Source organism: Leuciscus leuciscus (assembly GCF_965113295.1).
Source record: "Leuciscus leuciscus genome assembly, chromosome: 6".
NCBI classification, from domain to species: domain Eukaryota; kingdom Metazoa; phylum Chordata; class Actinopteri; order Cypriniformes; family Leuciscidae; genus Leuciscus; species Leuciscus leuciscus.
The window spans coordinates 47,766,358-47,785,683 of record NC_138730.1 but is presented as its reverse complement, the minus strand read 5'-3'; the positions used below and the strand labels follow the sequence as shown (position 1 = coordinate 47,785,683).

Below are 19,326 nucleotides of genomic sequence, written 5' to 3'. Positions count from 1 at the left end.
CATTCACTCATCAGACTCTCTGACGGTCATACATCATAATCAGACCACAGTCATTCTCTCATCAGACTCTCTGACATTCATAAATCATAATCAGACCACAGTCATTCACTCATCAGACTCTCTGACATTCATAAATCATAATCAGACCACAGTCATTCTCTCATCAGACTCTCTGACAGTCATAAATCATAATCAGACCACAGTCATTCTCTTATCAGACTCTCTGACAGTCATAAATCATAATCAGACCACAGTCATTCTCTCATCAGACTCTCTGACAGTCATAAATCATAATCAGACCACAGTCATTCTCTCATCAGACTCTCTGACGGTCATACATCATAATCAGACCACAGTCATTCACTCATCAGACTCTCTGACGGTCATACATCATAATCAGACCACAGTCATTCACTCATCAGACTCTCTGACGGTCATACATCATAATCAGACCACAGTCATTCTCTCATCAGACTCTCTGACATTCATAAATCATAATCAGACCACAGTCATTCACTCATCAGACTCTCTGACATTCATAAATCATAATCAGACCACAGTCATTCTCTCATCAGACTCTCTGACAGTCATAAATCATAATCAGACCACAGTCATTCTCTCATCAGACTCTCTGACAGTCATAAATCATAATCAGACCACAGTCATTCTCTCATCAGACTCTCTGACAGTCATAAATCATAATCAGACCACAGTCATTCTCTCATCAGACTCTCTGACGTTCATAAATCATAATCAGACCACAGTCATTCTCTCATCAGACTCTCTGACAGTCATAAATCATAATCAGACCACAGTCATTCACTCATCAGACTCTCTGACGGTCATACATCATAATCAGACCACAGTCATTCTCTCATCAGACTCTCTGACGGTCATACATCATAATCAGACCACAGTCATTCTCTCATCAGACTCTCTGACGGTCATACATCATAATCAGACCACAGTCATTCTCTCATCAGACTCTCTGACGTTCATAAATCATAATCAGACCACAGTCATTCTCTCATCAGACTCTCTGACAGTCATAAATCATAATCAGACCACAGTCATTCTCTCATCAGACTCTCTGACAGTCATAAATCATAATCAGACCACAGTCATTCTCTCATCAGACTCTCTGACGGTCATACATCATAATCAGACCACAGTCATTCTCTCATCAGACTCTCTGACGTTCATAAATCATAATCAGACCACAGTCATTCTCTCATCAGACTCTCTGACAGTCATAAATCATAATCAGACCACAGTCATTCACTCATCAGACTCTCTGACAGTCATTAATCATAATCAGACCACAGTCATTCTCTCATCAGACTCTCTGACAGTCATAAATCATAATCAGACCACAGTCATTCTCTCATCAGACTCTCTGACAGTCATAAATCATAATCAGACCACAGTCATTCTCTTATCAGACTCTCTGACAGTCATAAATCATAATCAGACCACAGTCATTCTCTCATCAGACTCTCTGACAGTCATAAATCATAATCAGACCACAGTCATTCACTCATGAGACTCTCTGACGCTCATAAATCATAATCAGATCACAGTCATTCTCTCATCAGACTCTCTGACGGTCATAAATCATAATCAGACCACAGTCATTCTCTCATCAGACTCTCTGACGGTCATAAATCATAATCAGACCACAGTCATTCTCTCATCAGACTCTCTGACGGTCATAAATCATAATCAGACCACAGTCATTCTCTCATCAGACTCTCTGACGGTCATACATCATAATCAGACGACAATCATTCTCTCATCAGACTCTCTGACGGTCATACATCATAATCAGACCACAGTCATTCTCTTATCAGACTCTCTGACAGTCATAAATCATAATCAGACCACAGTCATTCTCTTATCAGACTCTCTGACAGTCATACATCATAATCAGACCACAGTCATTCTCTCATCAGACTCTCTGACAGTCATAAATCATAATCAGACCACAGTCATTCTCTCATCAGACTCTCTGACAGTCATAAATCATAATCAGACCACAGTCATTCTCTCATCAGACTCTCTGACAGTCATAAATCATAATCAGACCACAGTCATTCTCTCATCAGACTCTCTGACGCTCATAAATCATAATCAGACCACAGTCATTCTCTTATCAGACTCTCTGACAGTCATAAATCATAATCAGACCACAGTCATTCTCTCATCAGACTCTCTGACGGTCATACATCATAATCAGACCACAGTCATTCTCTCATCAGACTCTCTGACGGTCATACATCATAATCAGACCACAGTCATTCACTCATCAGACTCTCTCACAGTCATAAATCATAATCAGACCACAGTCATTCACTCATCAGTCTCTCATCAGTCATTCTCTCAACTCCAACATCTGAGGAGTCCCGCTGCGCCGCCCACATCGCCAGTTCAGCCCACACCACCGGAGTCGCTCTTCCAGTCGGAGCCTCGTCTACCGGTACCGGAGGCGTATTCAGGAGAACCCAGTTTCTGCAGAGCGTTCTTGACCAGGTGCTCCATGCACTTCTCACTGCAACCCCGAACCTTCAACAACGAAAGATCGAAGGTAGCTTTCGTTTTGACGCTACTGACTGGGAGAGCGGCGTTATGGGGAACGGCGGTGTGGGAGAACCAGGGTCCATGCTCAGGGTTCTTGCAGGTTTCAGCAAGTCAAATTTAAGACCTTTTTAAGACATTTTAAGACCATAAAGTTTGAAATGTAAGACCTACATTGCCAAAAAAAATATTCAAATCAAAGAATTCATTTTATTTCAATGAATTAAGTAATTGAATTTACAGATAAAACAATCACATTAGTAACCTTCCACACCCAACAACGTGTGTCAGAATCAGATATATATATTTTTTTTTATAGAAAATTGTACTATGCATATTATACTGCAAAAAACACATAATTAGTTGATTTTAGTTGATCATAGTTGATCATAACTAGAGATGAAATGGCATGAACATTTCATTTCAATGATTATAGTGACAAAAATGACCATGGTTATCACAGAATCCTGTACAAAAAGCACTAATATGTCGAAAACCAGCAAATAACAAGTAAATTAGCATCAATATGCACTTTTTGTTTACACAAACATTAAAATAATACCATTAAAAATGATAGCCAGATTTTAAAAGTGTCTTGCAACATGTTATATACTAACATGCACAAGTTCAAATAAAGTTTAGACAAAAAAGTATTTTTATAAAAAGATAAACCTCACATATTTCAGACTTTAAATCATTTTTTATAAAAAGATAAATTACTGACATTTACAATGCACTTTGGCTTATATTTTATTATTTATAGTAAAATTCGGTCGGATTTTCCCGTGGCGTCTGTCGTTGCTATGCAACCGTGCACTGCACTCTCCACAATGACAAAGAAGTTTTAGTGGCTAATGGATTTCCACCGGGGAGAAACGCTTGCTGTAGCTCTGCTTCAAGATTTATTTACGGAGAAGAGAAAAACACCCGTAGTGTTTGGGTGCACCCGCATCCTTCCAGTTGAGTGAGCTTTCAATGTTGTTTTGGAAAGGGGCGAAGCTGATTGGTTGGTTCTTGTCACATGACCTGCGGTGCGTTTGCGGCATTCTGAAGAGTTGAGATTTTTTTTTATCTCGCTGCGTCTGGAAAAAAACGAGTGCGTCGCTTCAATTATGAGCAGGCGCCTACATTTGAACGAACTTGAGCGCGCAAAAGATGCGATATGTGAACGGCCTGTTGGCGAGACCTTTTTTAGACCTGATTAAATGAAATTTAAGACCACGGATGAAAATCTGCCCGTTTTTAAGACATTTTAAGGCCTTAAATTTAAAGTTCTGAATTTTAGACTTTTTAAGACTTTTTAAGACCCCGCGGGAACCCTGCATGCTGCGCCTCGTTCCAGGCACTCGGCGAGGAGATGAGGCGTGTGTTCGACCGGTCGATGGCAGGAAGAGAGGCGGCTAGGGTTCTCGCCGACCTGCAACAAGGAGATCGCTCCGTGTCTGACTACTCCATCGAATTCCGCACGCTGGCGGCTGAGTGCCAATGGAACGAGGAGGCGCAGTGGGACATGTTCCTACGTGGGCTGGCTGACCGTGACCAAAGAGAAATCTATGCACTGGACCTTCCCACGTGTTTAAATGGGCTTATCGAACTGGCTCTAAGAGTGGATGCACGGCTCTCCAGGATGGAACGTCGCGTTCTTCCGAATTGACTACCTGGAGGCACTGAAAGCCCACGGACCAGCGGCAGGGACACGGTCAGCCCAGTCGTCGATCACGAGCCCATGCAGGTGGGGAGAGCTCGGCTTTCCCGGTAGGAGAAGGAAAGGCGGAGGTCCCAGGGACTCTGCCTTTACTGTGGGGGAGCGGGCCACTTCCTACACGCCTGTCCAGTAAAAGGCCAAGCCCGGTAGTAAACCTGAGGCTACTATCGGGTGGGATCTCCGCCGAGAAGACCTCATCATCATCTACGCTCCTTCCGGTAAGACTGAGATGGGCAGCCGGCACTCACGACTATCAAGCCTTACTGGACTCGGGAGCAGAGGGCAACTTTATGGACCGTAAGCTCGCTCATAGACTTCACATTCCTGTCACCTCACTTACTCATAGAATATCCGTCAACACCCTCAACAGTCCAATATTTCACTCACCACCGGACCCATAACACTCACCACATCAGGCAACCATACGGAAACTCTGTCATTCCTCCTCATGGACTCACCTCTGGCACCCGTAGTTCTTGGTCACCCCTGGCTCTCTCAACACAACCCCAGGGTGGACTGGCGCCAGCACTCCATCTCCGCATGGAGTACTCAGTGAAATGAGTCTTGTCTTTTGTCTGCTTGTCCGTCTGTACCTGTTTCTGTGTTTCAGGAGGAGGCAGTGGATTTATCTAACGTGCCCGCAGAGTACCTCGACCTGAAGGAAGTGTTCAGTAAGTCCCGTGCTGCTTCTCTTCCTCCACACTGTCCCTACGACTGTGCTATAGATTTACTGCCAGGTAAGTCTCTGCCTAAGGGAAAGTTATATTCGCTTTCTGTTCCAGAGAGGGAGGCCATGGAGAAATATATTTCAGATTTTCTAGAAAACGGGGTTCATCCGTCCTTCCTCTTCTCCTGCGGGGGCGGGGTTCTTTTTTGTGGGCAAGAAGGATGGTTCTCTGCGACCTTGTATTGATTACCGGGAGTTGAACAACATCACGGTAAAGAATACTTATCCTTTGCCGTTGATGTCTTCAGCCTTCGAGAGGTTGCAGGGAGCATCAGTCTTCACAAAATTGGATTTACGGAATGCCTATCATTTGGTTCGCATAAGGAAGGGGGACGAATGGAAGACCGCATTTAACACCCCCAGGGGGCACTTTGAATATTTGGTCATGCCTTTTGGTCTGTCAAACTCCCCAGAGGTCTTCCAGGCACTCGTCAACGACGTGCTGCGAGATATGGTAGATCAGTTCATATATGTCAACCTGGATGACATATCGATTTTTTCATCTTCTCTCCAGGAACACGTGCAGCACGTCAGATGAGTACTTCAAAGGTTACTAGAGAATGGGCTTTTTGTCAAGGCGGAGAAATGCTTTTTTCATGCACAGTCTGTTTCTTTTCTAGGATACATCATCTCATCTGAGGGAGTACGTATGGATCCTGATAAGGTTAAGGTTGTGGTAGATTGGCCAAGTCCAGATTCCCGTAAGGCCCTACAGAGGTTTCTGGGATTCGCCAATTTCTATCGGCGTTTCATTCGCAATTTCAGCCAACTTGCCACTCCTCTGACTGCTTGACCTCCCCCAGAACTACGTTCAGGTGGTCCGATACAGCGGAGGCTGTATTTGCCAAACTGAAAAGTCACTTCGTTTCGGCTCCCATCTTAATAGCCCCTGATGCATCACGTCTGTTCGTGGTGGAGGTTGACGCGTCAGAGGTGGTGGTAGGCGCAGTTCTTTCCCAACGTTCTTCCACAGACGACAGTATACATCCCTGCGTGTTTTTTTCCCCATAGTTTATCTCCTGCCGAACGTAACTATGACATTGGTAACAGAGAGTTGTTGGCAGTCAAGTTAGCGTTGGAAGAATGGCGTCATTGGTTAGAAGGGTCGGGGGTACCTTTTATCGTCTGGACCGATCACAAGAACTTGGAAAATATCAGAACCGCCAAAAGACTCAACTCCAGGCAGGTTCGGTGGGCTCTTTCACATTTTTGACCATTCCAAACGCCCGTCCACTCCCGAGTGCATTTTACCAGAGACCCTATTTGTCTCACATGGGAGATTGAGTCAAAGGTCAAGAGGGCCTTAGAAGGGGTAACGCCTCCGCCCGGTGGCCCACCGAATCGATTATTTGTGCCGGAGGGATTATGGTCTGATGTTATTCAATGGGGGCATTGTTCTAACGTGGCGTTTCATCCAGGAGTTAATCGCACCAGTTTTTTGGTCAGGCAACGATTCTGGTGGCCATTAATGGCTCGTGACATTCGCAGTTTTGTCTTGGCTTGTTCGGTTTGTGCCACTGGTAAGACTTCCAATCGACCCCCAGATGGGTTACTCCACCCGCTGTCGGTCCCTTCGAGACCCTGGTCCCACATAGCGCAAAATTTTATCCCCGCCCTCCCGCCCTCTCAGGGCATGACGGTCATTTTGACCGCAGTGGACCGGTTCTCGAAGGCAGCTCATTTTATTCCCTTGCCTAAATGACCCTCAGCCAAGGAGACAGCGGTGGCTGTTGTGGATCACGTTTTTCACTTACATGGCCTCCCGATGGATGTGGTTTCCGACAGGGGGCCCCAGTTTGTGTCCAAATTTTGGCGAGAGTTTTGTAAATTACTGGGAGCGAGTGTCAGTCTGTCTTCTGGGTTTCATCCCCAGAGCAATGGCCAAACCGAGAGAGCCAACCAAGATTTGGAGAGAGTGCTGCGATGTTTGGTATCCAAGAATCCTTCCTCCTGGAGTCAGCAGCTCTCTATCGTTGAGTACGCTCACAACTCGTTACCAGTGTCCAGTGCCGTCGCTGGTGGGGTGCGAGGCCCTGTGCGAACTTGAAATGCGAGGCCCTGCTCTTTGATGTGTATGCTCAATTGCGCAGGAATTACAGTCACACGGACGTAGCTGTTCTAATTCTTTTGCACGCATAATCTTGCTGTAATACGTTTTCATCAAGTAGAATAATACATAATCATGGACATAGTCTCAGCTATGACTTTTTGCTATTTATTTCAGAGGGGAAAAAATCAACTGTCCAACAACGAATCCGCCTATTTAAGCAATGTGTATCTTAATGGTCCAGTGGTATAACTTTTGCCTAGCGTGTCAGAGGTTGTAGGTTCGATTCCGAACTCGCATGGTTTTATTTTTCTCGTATAGCCTAACGTTAGTTTTTTTTCTCATCAAAACCGAATATGTTAATCAGTGGTTGTATATCAAGCAGGGACACATTTGTGTGCATTATGTTAGAGTATCCACAACGGATTGAAGCGCGCGTCCAAATGAAGACAGTGCGGCGTGTGCGCAAGCCGCACGAGAAAACACTGCGAGCACTTTGGTCACTTGATTTAAATAACACATTTCAGCGCTAGATCTTCTCTTATTTTTTCAAAAAAAAACGAACGAAATGAATGCTCTGCCAGTTAATTGGATATGTTTTATTTATTTGTAGAATTGTTACATTCTACAAATATGTAGAATGTAACATTATAATTGTAATTGTAATAAATGTAACATTGTAATGCGAGATGTTTAAAAAAGTAAAAAAATAAATAAAATAAAAACAGCAGGTATTGCGAGGCCCCCTATTGGTGCGAGGCCCTGTGCGGTCGCACAGTTCGCACAGTCTATGCGACGGCTCTGCCAGTGTCATCTACGGGCCTCTCTCCGTTTGAGTGTAGCTTAGGTTATCAGCCACCTGTTTTTCCTAGTCTGGAATCCGAAGTCGCGGTCCCCTCCGCTCACGCCTTCGTCCAGAGGTGTCACCGCACATGGACCAGAGCCCGGGAGACTCTGCTCCAGGTGAGAGCGCGCTCCACGGCCAAGGCCGATCACCACCGGTCGAAGCCTCCCGTATACGTCGTTGGTCAAAAAGTGTGGCTTTCAACCAAGAACATTCCACTCCGCTCCGTCTCTAATAAACTAGCTCCCAAATTTATCGGCCCGTTCACTGTCACCAAGATCCTTAGTCCGGTGTCAGTCCGACTCAAGCTTCCTCCTGCATACAGGAGAATTCATTCCGTCTTCCATGTATCCAAATTAAAACCTGTGTTTTATTCTCGCATTAATCCGCTGGTCCCGGTTCCGCCGCGTCTCATAGATGGGGAACCTACATATTCGGTCAACCATATTCTGGACTCGAGACGGAGGGTACGCGGATTCCAGTACCTGGTAGGGGTTTCATCAACTAGTCGACTAGCCGACTAGTCGACTGTCACAACCACTAGTCGGCGCTGTCGGCCCCAATCGACTAGTCGGAAAACAAAATGGCGTCAGGCGCTGAGGTACCTATGCGTCCAAAACGGTCAAGGTCATGGAGTGCAGTGTCACATTTGGTGCAATATAGATGGACACGCAAAACGGGACACATTCAGAATTAATAAACATTTAGTAAACTACAGAACAGCGCGAGTGGGAAATGGCGCACCTCACACGGGCAGGGTTACGAGAACGGACACACACAGGTCTGTTAACTCAAGCTTCCTCCTGCATACAGGAGAATTCATTCCGTCAAACAAATGATAAATTTAGATAAACTTATCACTTCATCTAAAACAACAACATGTTTATTAGATCCTATACCAACTAAACTACTGAAAGAAGTGTTATCTGTAGTGGAAGAGCCTCTCCTCAATATTATTAACTCGTCTTTATCTTTAGGTCATGTTCCAAGAACATTTAAACTGGCAGTTATAAAACCTCTCATTAAGAAACCACAATTAGATCATAATAATCTAGCAAATTATAGACCCATTTCAAATCTTCCATTTATGTCTAAAATATTAGAAAAAGTGGTGTCCGCTCAACTGGGCTCTTTCTTGCAACAAAATGATATCTATGAAAAGTTTCAGTCTGGATTCAGACCGCATCATAGCACTGAAACTGCGCTCGTTAAAATCACAAATGATTTACTTTTAGCTTCTGACCAAGGCTGTATCTCAATACTAGTTTTACTTGATCTTAGTGCTGCGTTCGATACTATAGATCACACAATACTCTTAGATCGACTACAAAATTATACTGGTGTTCAAGGACAAGCACTAAGCTGGTTCAAATCATACCTATCTGACCGCTACCATTTTGTCTATTTAAATGGAGAAAAATCGATCATAACTCCAGTAAACTATGGAGTGCCGCAGGGATCTGTATTAGGCCCCCTGTTATTTTCAATATATATGATGCCACTTGGAAATATTATAAGGAAACATGGAATTAGTTTCCATTGTTATGCTGATGACACTCAAATATATATTTCATCACGGCCGGATGAAAACGCTACATTTTCCAAATTGACAGAGTGTGTTAAAGATATAAAAGATTGGATGACGCGTAATTTTCTTTTATTAAATCCAGACAAGACAGAGGTAATACTTATCGGTTCAAAAAACCGCCCACAAAACCTCGCACAATACAACTTTAACATCATAGGATGTCCTGTTACTTTATCCTCTACAGTAAAAGACCTGGGTGTTATACTCGATTGCAACCTGTCTTTTGAAAATCATATTTCTTATGTTACAAAAACAGCCTTTTTCCACCTTAGAAACATTGCTAAGCTACGTAATATGCTATCAGTTTCTGATGCAGAAAAGTTAGTTCATGCATTCATGACCTCGAGACTGGATTACTGTAATGCTTTATTAGCTGGTTGTCCTGCATCCTCAATAAACAAGCTACAGTTAGTCCAAAATGCCGCCGCTAGAGTTCTTACGAGATCAAGAAAATATGATCATATAACACCGATTTTATCATCACTGCATTGGTTACCTATAAAGTTCCGTATTAATTACAAGGTATTGCTACTGACTTATAAAGCCCTAAACGGCTTAGCTCCAGTCTATTTAACGGATCTTCTATCGCCCTATAATCCATCGCGCTCTTTGAGATCACTAAATTCAAGGCTTTTGGTCATACCTAGGATATCCAGAACCACCAAAGGAGGGAGAGCATTTTCACATTTGGCTCCAAAACTCTGGAATAGTCTTCCTGATACTGTTCGTTGCTCAGACTCGCTCTCCCAGTTTAAAACTAGATTAAAGTCGCATCTCTTCAGCCAGGCATTCATATAATCCTACAGTTCAAACTACAATCCGGCCTCTATCCAATGCCAGAGGAGAACTGGCCCCCGACTGAGCCTGGGTTCTCCCAAGGTTTTTTTATTCTCCATTAAGGCACCTGATGGAGTTTTAGGACACCATTAGGTCACTTGATGGAGTTTTTCGGTTCCTTGCCACTGTTGCCTTTGGCTTGCTCAGTTGGGGATATTTTGGGGATATTTAATTTAATTTTATCAATCAATAAATTCCTCTTGAAACAAACTTTGTTGTATTATTTTAATTTAATACTGTGAAGCTGCTTTGATGCAATCTGTATTGTGAAAAGCGCTATACAAATAAACTTGACTTGACTTGACTTAACTTAAGCGATACTTTTAAGGTTGTCTAATATTTTTCTGACTAACAAATTACTGACACAGTAGGCTAAAGGGTAGATTTAAAAAAAGAAAAACGAAATTTAAATAAAGAAAAAACAAAATTTAAATAAAGAAAAAACGAAATTTAGGCTAAATAAAACAAATGAAATTTAAATTAAGAAAAAACGAAATTTAAATAAAGAAAAAACGAAATTTAAAAAAGAAAAACGAAATTTAAATAAAGAAAAAACGAAATTTAAATAAAGAAAAACGAAATTAAGTTAAATTAAAAACGAGAATAATTTAAATTAAAAACGAGATTAATTTAGATTGATAATAACGGGTAAAAAGACTAATACATTTTGTTTCTATTATTCTATTTTCCACAATGTCAAAGCAACGCAGCTTAACCGAAAACACGCCACGCAGCCAGTGTGTCGCAGGTGATACAAAAATATAGTGGTTCAGTATAACCTACATCAAACTTGTATCGGCCTATATGCTTAAATGATATTTGCTTAAAGATGCAATGAAAAATGCACAGTTAAAACTATATGCAAAAAATATGTCGTGATGTTGACAATGTTATTGTCTGAGGCTAGCCATGTGGCAATGTTTATCTGCAACGTTCGCTGATGCGCGTGGTGTGGCAGTTCATAACAAGAATGTTTTAATTACAAGAATGTTTTAAATGAATGCTGCTGTTTTTGTATTAACACAAAATAACTGATGAATTTATTTATTATGTTATTTCTGAATTTCAAACATACATTTCCAATAATTCACCAGAACTCCTTCCTCTGTCAATTTAATGAATAAATAATTTAACGACTAGTCGACTAGTCGTCGACTGTTATGCAAAACTACCTGTACCTGGTGGACTGGAAAGGTTATGGTCTGCTAGAGACATCCTGGATCACTCCCTTATCGATGATTACAATCAACAGGTAAGGGTGTCTGGGAAGACTGTCTCACAGTCAGAAATCATAATCAGACCACATTCATTCACTCATCAGACTCTCTGGCAGTCATAAATCATAATCAGACCACATTCATTCACTCATCAGACTCTCTGACAGTCATAAATCATAATCAGACCACAGTCATTCACTCATCAGACTCTCTGACAGTCATAAATCATAATCAGACCACAGTCATTCACTCATCAGATTCTCTGACGCTCATAAATCATAATCAGATCACATTCATTCACTCATCGGACTCTCTGACATTCATAAATCATGATCAAACCACAGTCATTCACTCATCAGACTCTCTGACAGTCATAAATCATAATCAGACCACAGTCATTCTCTCATCAGACTCTCTGACGCTCATAAATCATAATCAGACCACATTAATTCACTCATCAGACTCTCTGACATTCATAAATCATAATCAGACCACAGTCATTCTCTCATCAGACTCTCTGACAGTCATAAATCATAATCAGACCACAGTCATTCACTCATCAGACTCGCTGACAGTCATAAATCATAATCAAACCACAGTCATTCACTCATCAGACTCTCTGACATTCATAAATCATAATCAGACCACAGTCATTCACTCATCAGACTCTCTGACAGTCATCAATCATAATCAGACCACAGTCATTCTCTCATCAGACTCTCTGACAGTCATAAATCATAATCAGACCACAGTCATTCACTCATCAGACTCGCTGACAGTCATAAATCATAATCAGACCACAGTCATTCTCTCATCAGACTCTCTGACAGTCATAAATCATAATCAGACCACAGTCATTCTCTCATCAGACTCTCTGACAGTCATAAATCATAATCAGACCACAGTCATTCACTCATCAGACTCGCTGACAGTCATAAATCATAATCAGACCACAGTCATTCACTCATCAGACTCGCTGACAGTCATAAATCATAATCAGACCACAGTCATTCTCTCATCAGACTCTCTGACAGTCATAAATCATAATCAGACCACAGTCATTCACTCATCAGACTCTCTGACAGTCATAAATCATAATCAGACCACAGTCATTCACTCATCAGACTCGCTGACAGTCATAAATCATAATCAGACCACAGTCATTCTCTCATCAGACTCTCTGACAGTCATAAATCATAATCAGACCACAGTCATTCACTCATCAGACTCGCTGACAGTCATAAATCATAATCAGACCACAGTCATTCACTCATCAGACTCTCTGACATTCATAAATCATAATCAGACCACAGTCATTCTCTCATCAGACTCTCTGACAGTCATAAATCATAATCAGACCACAGTCATTCACTCATCAGACTCGCTGACACTCATAAATCATAATCAGACCACAGTCATTCACTCATCAGACTCTCTGACGCTCATAAATCATAATCAGACCACAGTCATTCACTCATCAGACTCTCTGACGCTCATAAATCATAATCAGACCACAGTCATTCACTCATCAGACTCTCTGACAGTCATAAATCATAATCAGACTACATTCATTCACTCATCAGACTCTCTGACAGTCATAAATCATAATCAGACCACAGTCATTCTCTCATCAGACTCTCTGACAGTCATAAATCATAATCAGACCACAGTCATTCTCTCATCAGACTCTCTGACGCTCATAAATCATAATCAGATCACATTCATTCACTCATCGGACTCTCTGACATTCATAAATCATAATCAGATCACATTCATTCACTCATCAGACTCTCTGACAGTCATAAATCATAATCAGATCACATTCATTCACTCATCAGACTCTCTGACGCTCATAAATCATAATCAGACCACAGTCATTCACTCATCAGACTCTCTGACGCTCATAAATCATAATCAGACCACAGTCATTCACTCATCAGACTCTCTGACGCTCATAAATCATAATCAGATCACATTCATTCACTCATCGGACTCTCTGACAGTCATAAATCATAATCAGATCACATTCATTCACTCATCAGACTCTCTGACGCTCATAAATCATAATCAGACCACAGTCATTCACTCATCAGACTCTCTGACGCTCATAAATCATAATCAGACCACAGTCATTCACTCATCAGACTCTCTGACGCTCATAAATCATAATCAGATCACATTCATTCACTCATCGGACTCTCTGACATTCATAAATCATAATCAAAACACAGTCATTCACTCATCAGACTCTATCACAGTCATAAACTCACTGTACCTGATAAATGTCTCCGTCTCGTTTCTGAAAAACACAAGAGGACAGTGAGATTCTGAGAACAGTCTTGCTCAATCTCCTCTTTCTGTTCCTCTATTGATTTTCTCAATCATGAGTCAGAAGATGAGAGGATGAATATGAAAGAGAGATGCGCTTACATATGGAAGCCCATTAACACCACATCACAGACACATCATGCTTTTATGACACAAAAACTCACAATTATGACACAAAAACTCACAATTATGACAAAAACTCACAATTATGACAAAAAATCACAATTGGGGACACTTAATATTCAACAATATTATTGATCTCCTGTACTGACAGCATTATATGAGAACTGAACTGAGCTGGACGATGAGATCGCGGTTTACTCCAGAGCCGCTATATATATATACACACACACACACACATATATATATATATATATATCTATATGTAAATGAACTAAATTAATAACTTTTTACAACAGAAATGAACCACCACTGAACTTCCTTAAGCTGGACTGTGACGCTATTTCCTTCCAGAAACAAACTTTGTTGCATTATTTTCCTGTTATCTCTGTAAAGCTTTGAAACTCTGTGTTGTAAAATGCGCTGTATAAAATAAAGGTGACTGGACTTGAGAATTATGAATAAAAAAATCTCACAGTTATGACACAAAAACTCACAATTATGACAAAACTCACAATTATGTCTCAAAAACTTAAAATGTCAAAATGAAAATTGACAAGTCAAAATTGACAGATTTGAATTTTTTTTTTTAATCAAAATTTGTTGAAATTTTGACTTGAAAGTTGAATTCAGTCATAATTTTACTGTAACTTTTTGTGTGTGATAATTTTAAAATTTTCATCTTATAAATATGAATATGTTATAATTTTGACTTTTGTAAAACAATTATACATTTTTTTGACATGTCATGAGATAAAAGTCATGAATTAAAAAGGTGAAATTATGACTGAGTCATAATGAGTCATAATTTCACCTTTTTAAGTCATAATTTAAATTTTAAGTTTCCATCTCATTACTATGATAGTATGTCAAAAGTTTGACTTTTTATATCATTATGAGATTATGAGTCGAAATGAGTTAAAAAGGTGAAATCTTTCCATGACTGAGTCATTTCAACTTTTTAAGTCATAATTTAAATTTCTTAATGTCATAATTTTGGCTTTTAATCTCACGAATATGAATATATTGACTGGTTGTGTCATAATTCTGATTTTCAAAAGCCTGTTTGTCGTGTGTGTGTCAGAAGTGGGCTTCCGTACTTCATCTGAAGTGTGTGTTCATGTACAGGTTCGGCTTTTCACAGATGAAATGAATCATGACAAAAAGCACTTTTGAAGAAAGAAGAAAAAGGAACATGACAGAAGAAGCCGCTGTTTAACACACACACCTGTCCTGATAAAGTGATTGTTGTGTGAAACGTTTGCTAGTGTTGAAGTGAATGTGAAATGAACGGCTGTGAATGCAGAACTGAGAAGTGACCTCAGAGTTGAGACATGTGACCAATAGCCATCGAGAACGTCTTCCTGTTGACATCGTTACAAACTCACTAATAGTGAATATCTAAAGTAGATCATCGAAATAAAGAGCAACTGTACAAATAATAGAGTCTGTGGAATGACCTCATTTAGTGTGTGTGTGTTTGTGTGTGTGTGTGTGTGTGTGTGTATATGTGTATGTATGTGTGTGTGTGTGTGTGTGTGTGTGTGTGTGTGTGTGTGTGTGTGTGAATGTGTGTGTGTGTGTGTGTGTGTATATGTGTATATGTGTGTGTGTGTGTGTGTGTGTGTGTGTGTGTGTGTATATGTGTATATGTGTGTGTGTGTGTGTGTGTGTGTGTGTGTGTGTGTGTGTGTGTGTGTGTGTGTGTGTGTGTGTGTTGTCGTCAGCGGAAGAACAGAGTTGTGTGTAGATTCAGCAGAAAGAAAGCAACCACAGACACATATACACATGCGCGCGCACACACACACACACACACACACACACACACACACACACACACACACACACACACACACACACACACACACACACACACACACACACACACACACACACACACACACACACACACACACACACACACACACTCACCTCAGAGAAACTGTGAGACGAACTCATCTGTGAACAACAATAAACATCATTAACTTCATCAGTTCTTCATCAGTTCTTCATCAGTTCTTCATCAGTTCTTCATCAGTTCTTCATCAGTTCTTCATCACACTCATACTCAGATGTTCATCAGGACAAACGGCACAATCTGATACTTTCACTTACACAAATATTTGTGTTTTTAAGAGTAAAAGTGTGAAAGAAACGAGCAGATCAACGACACGTTCCTTTAGAGACTGTTCTCACAGAACTGCACCAGGTTATTAATAAACTGAATATGAATATGAATATGAATATGAATATGAATAGTTTTAGGAAAGTTTGTTATGTTTGAATATGTCGAGGTTTTTACTGATAGACAAATATTGAAATACTCATTAAAAAACATACATTTTACACAACATACATTTTTAATGTTTCATGTCTATGGCTTTCGAGCAGAAACTCTAGTGATATTAATGACTGATGTCACAGAGCGAGTCTGTGTATGAAGACACTCACTTTATATTCAGTATTTACAAATTATGTTTAAATAAGCTTTCATGCTAAATATAGAAAAATTTACTTTTGCCATTAATGGGAACATCAGTCGTTTCGTAGAGGCTCATCATGTAAATACAAAAGGTTTATAAACATAATTATTTAATATAAATGAACATAATTAACTATATTAATATGATTCATATAGTTATCGGCGCCTCAAGGAACAACTAAACGCAAGGAAATAATGTTTGAGTTTTTATTTCTGAGTGATTAGAATTAAAAGGTTAAATTTAGGAAAAGACAAACGTTACTGAATGTAAAATATTCTAATGTTCTGTTGTTTTCATTTATGTAAATCTAATCAATGTAGAAGTTAAGAGATGAATGAATGAAGTACTAAATAATTATTTTACAGATACCAAAACTGTAATTAGATTAATATTTCTACACTGCCAAAACAAACAAACAAACAAACAAACAAAAAATGTGTCAAAATGAAGTGAGTTTGTGTTTAAAACTAGATCAAATATCTGTCAATCAAGTCAGAAAAATGTAATTAATTCAAAGCGAAAACAATATAATTTTTCTGACTCCACTGACAGATATTTGTTCTAGTTTTAAACACAAACTTCATTTTGACAAATTTTTCATTAAACAAGACTTAATATCTTCAGTAATTTTGCTTCTTCTCCAGTAAATGAATCATAAATGAGTGTGTAAACATTACATATTGTATCTCCATAAATGTAATTTAATCTGGAAGATGGGTATAAAATGACATTAATGTTGTGATGATCCAGTATCTGAAGGTGTGTGTGTGTGTGTGTGTGTGTGTGTGTGTGTTTCACCTTTAATCTGCAGTAAAGCACGGTCAGAACGACGCCGTACGCGATCAGAATGGCGTCCAGAATATAACACACTCCTCCACTGTCAGTCATCTGGCCGGCTGAGACACAACACAACACTTTACACACTGAAACATGAGCATTAATAATCACACACACACATTATAGATGTTTCACGGTAAATGTTTAAAGCATATTATTTGTAATGTTAAAAGCTATTTTAAATGTTTGAAACTTTAAAGCAATATATTATAATGTTTAAATATTTAAAACAATTATTAATATATTACAATGTTTAAAGCAAAAATTGTTTTATAATATATTTAGATGTTTAAAGCCACTAAGTTAATAACTAATGATCTTTACAACGGAAGTGAATCAATCGGAAGTGAATCAATCAAAACTAACTTTATCTATTTAAAAACGTATATTTTTTTACCCAATAAAGGGAATCGAGTTGTCAATTAAATTCAGTGAAATTACGTAAACCAAGTCATATAAAATAAAGCTAAAATTTAAATTAAATTCAGGTTATTGCGACATGATTCAGTAACAAATTATTTGTTTAATGAGGAGCAAAATTTGTTTTATTTATTTTTTATTTAAAACAATATTTGAGTATTTCCAGAGTAAAAGTGTCGGCCTGGAGGTTTTGTTCTCGGTATGGTGAGATTTGCTGCTGATCTTACCGACTCGTCCAGCGTTGAGCAGCAGAATCAGACAGAAGTCCAGCGAGAACATCTTTCCTCTGAAGAGACGAAGCGAAGGAGAGAAGAGAACACAAGTGTGAAGAGGAAGAGTGACTGTGGCAGACACAAGTGTCATTTAACAGGAAACTGTGGGCTGAGACAAAGTGTCCGTTCAGAGACACCCAAAATACACTCTACACACACACACACACACACAATTTCACAACAGCATCCTTTTTTTCTCTTCTTTTTTCCACTCATGCACTTACAACACTGAAGACCAACGCTCGACTCCTTCCTGTTTCTCAGAGAAGGGAGGATCATACAAGACAAGAGACTGGAAAACACACTCAGATAAACACACTCAGATAAACACACAGATAAACACACTTAGATAAACATTTAATCTCATATATTTCTCTCCAACACGTCATGCTCTTCCTCAGTGTTTCTGTCTCGTTCTCCAGCACAAATATCGAAATATTCTTAAATCAAGATGCATTTACTGGAGAAGAAGCAAAATGACTGAAGATATTAAGTAAAAAATGTATTAAAATGAAGTGAGTTTGTGTTTAAAACAAGAACAAATATCTGCCAATGGAATCAGAAAAATAATCTTAATTATGAAGAATTAGTCTCGACTCCCACCTGAGATTACTCAAGGTCTGATGTCGCCGCCTCGCTTGACCGATGCTGAAGCCGGAGTCGAGTCGAGTCTCCTTCATTTATACAGCGCTTTAACAATATAGATGTTTCACAGCAGCTTTACAGTGATAATAGGAGATTACAGTAACAGAGATTGTTTAGGCTTTACAGCAGATCTAGAATAAAGTTATTGTCCAGATAAAGTTAGTTTTGATTGATTCACTTCTGTTGTAAAGATCATTAGTGATTAACTTGCAAATCTTTTGATTCCTTAGAGCATTGTGTTCAGAAAATCAAAAACTTGTCGTACCAGGAACAGGAACGCTTATAACAGTAATCTCAGTGTGGCATATGTGGTGTCTGTGATGTGAGTTTTGTTACTATGTATTTTTTATCTTTTATTCTTTTTATGTTGACGTAAAGCACTTTGTTCAACCTCAGATGTTTTTAGGAGTGCTTTATAAATAAACGAAAGAAAGACAGAAAGAAAGAACTTAGAGGCCGCTTACACGACACCGCTTTGACTGAAAACAGAAACTTTAATGTGTTCTGGCCGTTCATTCACAGGACAGCAGTGTTTGGGTGAAGTGAAACGGGCCTCGGAGAGTCTGAGGGCAGTGGACAGGTCAAAGGTCGTAACCGGGTGAGAGCGTTTTTTTTTTAAATCAGTACATTTGAACATTTTCGTGCTGAGAAACTGCTGATAATATATATTTTTTATAATAAT

The 19,326-nt window shown here is 39.7% G+C and overlaps 2 protein-coding genes across 2 annotated transcripts in view; one reads left to right on the top strand and one right to left on the bottom strand.

The window, feature by feature from the left end:
- Positions 1 to 18,110, bottom strand: part of fcer1gl (Fc receptor, IgE, high affinity I, gamma polypeptide like) — an 18,597-nt gene extending 487 nt beyond the window's left edge. The window contains exons 1-4 of the mRNA XM_082173285.1: positions 17,955 to 18,110; positions 17,269 to 17,366; positions 15,920 to 15,946; positions 13,815 to 13,838 (exon numbers count right to left, since the gene is read on the bottom strand). Of these exons, the coding sequence (XP_082029411.1) occupies positions 13,815 to 13,838; positions 15,920 to 15,946; positions 17,269 to 17,366; positions 17,955 to 18,090 (285 nt within the window). The 5' untranslated portion in view covers positions 18,091 to 18,110. The remainder of the gene's footprint in view (positions 1 to 13,814; positions 13,839 to 15,919; positions 15,947 to 17,268; positions 17,367 to 17,954) is intronic.
- Positions 1,540 to 7,698, top strand: LOC309500512 (uncharacterized protein; the record flags this gene model as incomplete). Its single annotated transcript, XM_082172121.1, has 3 exons — positions 1,540 to 1,554; positions 1,625 to 2,677; positions 3,917 to 7,698. 3 exons carry the CDS (start codon positions 1,540 to 1,542, stop codon positions 4,226 to 4,228), a joined length of 1,380 nt encoding a protein of 459 aa, XP_082028247.1. The 3' UTR covers positions 4,229 to 7,698.
- Positions 18,111 to 19,326: the final 1,216 nt, after the last annotated feature.